Below are 8,568 nucleotides of genomic sequence, written 5' to 3' on the forward strand. Positions count from 1 at the left end.
GGCAAAAGTTTTCTCGTCAAAAAATCTCCCCGGCGGCCCGCAATGATCCAAAATAGACGCTTTTATTAGTGGTTCTATACGTAACTGGACATAACGGTTCTAAATCCGGGTTAAAGGGTTTTGTTTAAGGAGCTTGGATGGGAGGCACTCGCCTCACTGTGGAGGCAGGACATCGAATGTGAGCGTCCGAGTTGCTCCGAGGAGGACAGTCTACCTCCCTCATTTATGTCGTCGTTCGAAACCCTGTTGTGAGGGGAGAGGAGGCGTCTTTGTCCTTACGGCATTGAACATCCATTGTTTTGCCAAAGTTTAGTTCGTAGAGAAATCTTGTTTTTTTACATTTAATTTATTGAGTTTATTTTGAGGTTTTTAGAAAGTTAACACAATGAAAAACTTTCGAAGAAAAAATTAAAAAATTTGGACTATCAAATATTCGGGGAAGAAATTCAAAAAACGTTGTCAGACATTTAATATGTGGTTGAAATTATTATTTACGTGTGTAAATGGGAAAAAAGATCTGATTTTGTGTCCATACTTAGGATTCAATTTTGTAGCGTCCATAGTACCCAACAAATAGTAGCGTCAAACAGTCACCTACAAACGACCTTGATTGAACATTTGTCGACAAAGGCTTGCCTGTCTTGTGGTCGCACTGAGGCAGTTCCATCTCTGGCCAGAGTTCAGTTCGTTATCGACGTCCTGAGCGACAAACTCCCGAAACTTATCGGGTGAGGGGGAGGTGTGGCGAGGGTTGTGAGGCAACGAAACCTTTCGGATATACCGCCTGGAGGCACACTTGCGTGTTTGCCTCCCCATTTCGCCACATTCCCTGCTCATCCCGCTCCCCCGCATCCCCCGCCAACCCTACCCGCGCGGAGTCATTTGTAGCAACATTTTGTACTGTGTTACCCTATTATCATTAGTAAGAGTCACTACAATTATTCATTATTGCAAGAACGACCTTACTAAGTGCCGTGAGAATATAACGTGACACAAAAATCTACCGCTAATGTTCGTGTGTAAGGGCGGTAGCTCGTGGGTGGTGTAGGTGGGGGCTGGTGGTGCGTGTGGTATGAGGTCGAAATGTTTCCACGCACGAACGAACCAAAACCAACTTCACGTAAGGTTTACGACGACGCAAAAGCGCAAACCAGTAAAAAGGTTGGCTTTTAATGCAAACAATGACAGGACGATGGTAACAATACTGAAGAGAGAGACTGAATAAGAAACTAAGTGGTAGAAAAGTGAGGAGCACGGAACTTTGAGTGGTTAGTCTCATCCCCCGCCAGAAGTGTCTTATGATTTAAACCCCTGTTTTAGTTCGAAAATTTTTCCGCTCACCCTAAACCGTCCGTCACTCACGTCTTTGTTGCTAACTTGGCTATTTGTTTCAAGTTAGCAAGTTTTCTTAGCCGAAGCAAGCGCTGGCTGTTAGGTGATTAGCGACCGGAGAGGGAGACACTTCTCTCTCCAAAAGATTGGTGTCTAAGAGTCGTTTTAACCAACTACACTAATTTGGCGGTATAATACAAGGTTTGGTTTGGTAGTCTAATAAAGACTTTTGTCATTACATCCCGAGTTTGAGAAACGAGAGAGCACCCAAATAGGAATTCCATCATTGGCAAAAATTATAAAGACGAAGAAATGTTTAGAGGATCGCAACAGGACTCACAATCGCTACGAACGATTACATTTGTGTCTGGTATTATGAAGTTTGGTACAACGCGTAACAAAGGACTATGTCGCTACAAAGACTTATCCCGGCAACCGAAATTCGTGTTCGGGTTAAACTATACAGCAGTACTGCGGTCGGTTTTAAAACCTAGTCTAGCGCAACAAGGCGCAAAAATCTCTACACCCATTCCTCCTTTTCTGCTCTCCCAAAATAAAAGACTGGTGAACACTCAGAGGAATTGTGGGGCCCTGTGGTATTAAAATACTTATTTTCGGTAGTTGTTTTCACGTTGAACAACGTACTTTATTCCCCGTGGAATTTCCTGGTGAAATGAGCCACAAGACTTTCTTGGTGTAATAAACATTCCCAATGATCCGGGGCGTCGACAGGCGTATTCTTACGAAGTTATCTTTTACTTCTTGTGTAACAAATTGAAAAGGATGTGACAGACGTGTTGAAACTTATTCTTCACCAGAGAGGGGTCTCGAACTCACACCCAAATAATATCATTTTCGTTCGCTACTTAACACGTCACACACTTACATGTCCTCCAACTTTCGCAACACAGCGGCACCAAACATTTCCTAACTTTATTTTTCCTGTAAGACATAAAAGTATAGAAAAATGTACAGCCGGACGTTTCGATTACGCTGTTCAGTCCAAATCGCACACGAAATTAACTGTCCAGGTTAGATTTGGACGAGGCACGAACGATTAGCCCCCTGTTCAAGAAGAGGTGAGTTTTGGGGGTAGCCGTCCGACTGACAAGGAGAGGACTCACTGTCCACCCGCGAGGTCCTCCGGCCCAGCTTTCTTCTTAGGTCCCACCACCACCGAGAGGTACACCCCTGGGGTCGGGAGGAGGACGTGTGTGTGGAGGACGTTTCACACAACAAACATCTGAACCAGGACTACGACCAGTCCCCTCCCCGTGCCCCACCGACCGAACCTGACGACCACGACGACTTTCTTCGGGGGGGTTTGTTAGACCCGTTGGCTGACGACACTATACCTGCGGACGGGGGGGGCCGTCGACGGTGGTCCCCCAGAGGTCTCCGGTCGTCCTCGGGCCTTCGACCGAACGACCGTTCCCGTTTCTCCCTTGTCCCACCACAAGAGCACAGTACGACCACGGTCCTCCCCCCCTCTGTATTATTTAGTAAGGGTAGTTGTGTCGTTATTTAGGTTGGCCATATCACCGCTGGGCAGTCCCGGGAGATCCGGGAGAGACTCCCGCGATTCAATAAGATTTTTTTATTTTTCTGTGTACATATACTATAAAAATTTAATAACAGGAAGAAAAAATTATAAAAAGTAATCAAATTGGTTTTATTGAACTAAATTAACATAAATTTTATTGTAAAGGTTTATCTTATTTAGGAAGCTTAGCGGATAAGGCAAAGACCAAAACTTTACACTTCCCAATTCTACTTTCTTTTCCGACGTAAATCGGTAGAGACACTCAGTGACACTTCTTGTTCCTCGACTTTACCACCAGGTTCGATTAGTTAATCTTTTTTTGTCTCCCCGGGTTCCGATATCATTGAAGTTTGCTCTCTCATTACAAGTTGTACCGTCATGTTAACTGGTTAGTAGTAGAAGGGAGATTTACCGCACCCGAAATAATAGTCGTCTGAAAAAAAAAGTACTGTTGAAGGGCTGGCGACAGTTCCAAAATACGTACACAATATTGTTACCGTTCGTTCCCGCCTTCATCACTAATCGTATCAAGCAAGTACTACGAGTGCAGTCACTACCACTACTGTATTAACCGCTTTTAATATTTTGCTCAAGAAAGAAAGTCTTAAACTCAATGTTACTATCGTAAACTCAACTAATGGGGTTTCCTGGTGGTGGGTTTGTGGTGTCGCAATTTAAAGCAAAAAAAAAAAAAATTTACCAAAGCTCCGTAAATGGGCCGTTGATGCGGGTCTATGTTGACCTACGGGCCTTTAGTTGGGTCACCTTGTGTTTTCGCTCGCCGCGAACAGAAACGAACGAAACGGCTCTTTGAAAAGGCTCTTTGAAAGGAACGGAGCCATAAGATCCGGCTCCCTTTGAAGAGCCATAATTCCCATCACTATCATGCATGCTCCAAAGGGGCGTGGCCAGCAACAGCTCGGAAACATTTAAAGGGCCAGACCCAGAATCAGCACTTCTCTATCAGGGCTGAAATAGAGGGTTATGAGCAGGGCTGCACATAACTGGTGCGCAGGTGTGCATGCGCATATTTCCAAGGCACTCCTTTATAATTATTATAAGTTACATTAATTTGTTATTGGCTATGGTAGGTTATTGGTTATGTTCACATACTTATTTGATTACATCCACTTGTCTAAGATGACAACAGAGACTTTCGACCCAAAACCAGCTGTTGACTTGTGGATGCAAGCAGCTAATCGCAGACTCAACCAGAGAGAAAGTAGTAGGCCTACATCATCAGCTACCATGTCTGGCAGAGAGGAAGACAGTGAGGAGAACAGTGAGGAGAACAGTCAGGAGGGTAGTGATGACAGCTTGTAGGATTACTGGTCGTGCTAATGTTTTCTTGTGTTCACCTCTGCATGTGTGTTCTGTGTTCACCTCTGCATGTGTGTTCTGTGTTCACCTCTGCATGTGTGTTCTGTGTTCACCTCTGCATGTGTGTTCTGTGTTCACCTCTGCATGTGTGTTCAGTGCCGTGTGTCTGGCAAATAAAGTCAAGACCCCTCAAAAGTTACGGTTTATTTCATTTTAAGGATGAGCACCAAGCAACATCTCCAGGTGCTCCTTTGAGAACCAGGGCAAAAAAGTTATGTGCACCCCTGGTTATGAGGCTACAATGGGTCATCTGTTTGGTATTTTGAGCAAAACTATTCATAGACATTATTTATATATCGGAGACCTATAATATATGCCTAAAAATAGTATAATAGGAGACCTTTAATAAACACTAAAAAACAAACAAATGTATACCTTTTTTTAATATCGTGCTTTGTTTACCTGAGGAATCTTGGCTGGACGCGCAACTTCCGTTACAAAGCCGAGAATTGCCCAGTGTTTCAGAATCCATGTTTTGACAATCCAGGTAACCATAGTGCACTGCATTTTGCATTTCTTCAAATTGGGGCACACTTTTGCAAACAAAAAAAGCAAATATAAGTAGAGAAGTACACAAATTGAAAAACAGCACAGCTCTGCACTTTGCTGAACAAAGAGTGGGTGATTTGGGAAAAGGACAATAGTCAAGAAGGCCCAAGCAGGGCGGGGGATGTGCGAAGCTAGGTCATTTAACTGATATAAGTATTTTCATAGCATTCTCAGAAAAAATATATATTACTATTTCCCAAAATGACAAACTATCTACGTTTTTCGAAGTCACCTGAGCAAAACAATTCAGAATTCACCCTGATCCTGAACCTAGAACCACTTTAAGCGTGTTGTTGTGTTCCTGTCAGGTGACTCAGCGGTTCTTTGAGACGGTGTCGGTTCAGTTGGAGCGCTGGTACGAGAGGAAGGTGGCGCAGGTGGAGCAGCAGACGGAGCTCTCAGCTCGGCAGGACAAGAGGGAGCTGCTGCAGAGAATAAACGCCCTGGAGGAGGAGCTAGAGAGGCTGAAGACCAACGAGAACGCAGAGCTGATACTGACCAATGGATGATTGGATGAACTGCTGTACTTTGGTTGAACATAGAAAAACCCAGCTACAACTTCAACAGGAAAAATAGAAAATAGAAAATACATAATGTATAAGGTTGATGTAAATAATAAGTAAATAGCACAACTAACTGATAAAAGTACAAAAGGAGGCTTTTGACTCACTGTCCAATTGCCATCCATGCTTTTGAGTCAAGCTCACTCATGAATGTGTTTTAGTAAGACTTTGAGTTTCACTGCTAGCTGGATGGCAGATGTAATGTTTTTCATATTTATGTATAGTTTAGTCAAGTTTGTTTACCCCTATAGTTCTTTATCATAATACTTCACTGCAAGTTGCATAAGGTTGGAGACCACACATGAACAGAACATACAACTATATGCACAATTTAGTCTGAGGCTCTTTAAGAACAAGATTGTATGTTATTTCATAGTTTATCCAGATGTACATGATGATGATACATTCCATTCAGTCATGTTTCCATTATTCATTTGGAATACAAAAAAAGGCCACATTATACCGATGCGAATATTTGCTTCGCTCTTATCGCATCGCTCTAAACGGCTAACGGGTACTGTTTCACAGTTCTTTTGACTCTCCAAAATCCAGGTTCTTTCCGGGCCAACAACCGGGCTGAGTATGCTAAACTAGTTAGAGAATCGCTGGCAAGGGGGCTACAACTACAACAAGATGAACATATTTGACCGTGATTTAATTGTAATACACGTTTCTAAATGATGCCGAAGTAACAACATACTGATACCGGTTAGTAAAAACCATGAATTAATGCTTTGACAAGTCTGCAGAAAAGACGGCAGGCGAAAACCTTTTAAAATGCGTGTTTTCTGAATGGAGATCGGATCGATCAGGCTAAGCTAACGTTATGCTCCGTATATATACTGGCCGTAATATTACCTTTTATTGAAACAGCTAAATAACTTTTATCTGTGAAATGTGCTTCAAACATTATTTATTATTATGTGGATACGTCTTACCTTTTGTTTCGGTCCATGTGTTGTCATTGCTCCACCGTTCTCTGTTTTCATGCTTCCTGTATCTTTAAACTGTCTAAATAATGTAAAATTCCTTTGCATTATACGTAAATAAAGATTGTTGGATCAAGGTTTGTTGTCACACACAGTAATTCCATTAAGGAGGGAATTTAATGTACAACAACAAAGCGTAGCATTAGTTTGGTACATAAAATCTAAATTTCTCTTGAAGTAAAAAGTACATTTCCCCTCTGAATGAGTATAATTAAAGTATGAGGTACCATTAAATACTAAATATTCATAGTGACATTACACTGTTACTTGCTAGGTACATGGAATGCTGCAGTGATGATGTACTATATGTTTGTAGGTCGACCCCAAGGTCAGCTCCCTCAACAAGAACCAATGGGATTTTTCCATTGGGTTTCAGAATATTGCAAAAAATAAGATGTGTATTATACTTATAAGTTTTAAATGCAATGGCCAGAAGTAAATAGCTAACTTTAGGCTATACACCAACTAGCATGGCTGCGCTTCACTTACGCTAAGCTAAAGGCGGCTAATTTCCGGCTTGATTACAGTAGGTATACATTCTCTTTCAACCACTTGTTAGCAACCATCTTTACATGTAAATCTTCACCAGTAGGGTATTTATTAAATTATGTTGTAGAACAAAACTTGAAAATCTGTAAGTTTGTGTTATCTGCAGTCCCTATTTTCAGAATCGAACCAAAAAATAATTTAAAAAACATTGAAAGGTAAAGGTGCTAAAATGCTAACTCATTTCCTGGTTAAGGACTCATTCCTGGAGTATTCTATTGCGATCACTAATTCAAGACAAACTTGTGGATGAGTTGTGATGTCTGTCAACAAACAGGACAAAGTCCCGCCCTCGCCGCTCAGCTGTCAGTCAGGCGTGTGGGCGGGTCCTGATGGAGCGGAGGCTGGTTGTGTAATCCAATGATCCTGGGGTGACATTTGGCCTCAGCGACCACAGCCGCAGCTTCTGAGGGGAAAAATCAAATCAATGCTGCATTGACTGTCAGAGCGCGATGGAAACCTAATTAAAGGCCCTGCAGGCACAACTGGTCATTTTATGCAGCCAAGCACAGCGCTCTCAAATCAAGCCAGTAATATGTACCATTGCTTTACTCTGTGCACTGAGGGGAAGGGGGGGTCTGTGGGCCTCCCTGACCAGCATAGTGCCAGCATTCAATATGCTGCAGACAACATGGTATTTCATCATTGTCATTTTAGCATACACAACTGCATTCTTGTATACTGAGATCATTCATATGCTGTGGAAAAGTCAATATAATTGATATACTGTACATTGCAAAGCGTGGAGATTGCAGAATAAATCTTCCGCTTTGAGTGAAAAGTTACAAATAATAGTCCTTCATTAAATGCAGCATTAGGGACCTATAGTTTGGCTTTGTTTGGGAAGTGTAATACTAGAATAAAAAAAAAAAAGTGATTTGTCTCTATTTTGATTCTGCACTCTATCATTAGTTTCTATTGACACAGGATCAAAGGACTATGTGATTTAACATTGGATTGAAACCTGCTATGGCTGGTATTTAATACTAAAACCGTAAGTAAAGACATGTTAAATATTTCAACATTATATTTCAGAAAATCTTTTGTTTTGGTTATCGGACCATAATTCAATATAATAATTGAAACAAATAAAAACGTTTTTAAAATGTTGTATTAAGGGAGATTTGCATGTAAAAACCTCTTAGAAATAGTTATAGTTATTAAGCTAAACAACTCTTACAGCTCTACTGATATAATTCCTCAACCTAGTAAAGGCCTCCAGACAGTTTATGTGGAGGGACGTAGGTTTATTTTTTCTGATTGTTTTCATGTGGAGCAGTCCCAAGGGGAAAACCATGAGAAGAACCACGAGAAGGCGCAGCCCCCCCTCTGAGGAGCACAACACATGTTCTGATTAACATTTCCATTCTGGCAGAGCACAGCTTTAGCCACTGCTCCTAGTACTAGACTCCTGGTACTAGGATGGGTTAAAAGCAGAGGCCACATGTCACTGTGTGTGCTGTGTGCTCTGCATGGGTGACCATTAAAGAGGGTTTCATCCTTCCCATTCTATTCTATTTTAGTGGCAGAATCCAGGTAAATTAGAGACTGGATAGTAGGCGGTGCTGAAAGGTTCTGAACGAATGTCACCATTCATGTCTACTTTAAGGGGTCCAAAACACTACAGGTGGTCCAGGTTACCTCCAGGTATTTAGTTGTTCTGGTA

General features: G+C 41.8%; 1 protein-coding gene across 1 annotated transcript in view; it reads left to right on the forward strand.

Annotated features, from left to right (window-relative positions):
* The window catches only part of LOC104968328 (uncharacterized), a 22,320-nt gene extending 16,817 nt beyond the window's left edge, over positions 1–5,503 (forward strand). Inside the window, exon 3 of the mRNA XM_010797903.1 lies at positions 5,113–5,503. Coding sequence (XP_010796205.1) covers positions 5,113–5,313 — 201 coding nt within the window. The 3' untranslated portion in view covers positions 5,314–5,503. The remainder of the gene's footprint in view (positions 1–5,112) is intronic.
* Positions 5,504–8,568: the final 3,065 nt, after the last annotated feature.

This window comes from Notothenia coriiceps, unplaced genomic scaffold, assembly GCF_000735185.1.
Source record: "Notothenia coriiceps isolate Sejong01 unplaced genomic scaffold, NC01 NC01_scaffold00002623, whole genome shotgun sequence".
In the NCBI taxonomy this organism is placed as follows: domain Eukaryota; kingdom Metazoa; phylum Chordata; class Actinopteri; order Perciformes; family Nototheniidae; genus Notothenia; species Notothenia coriiceps.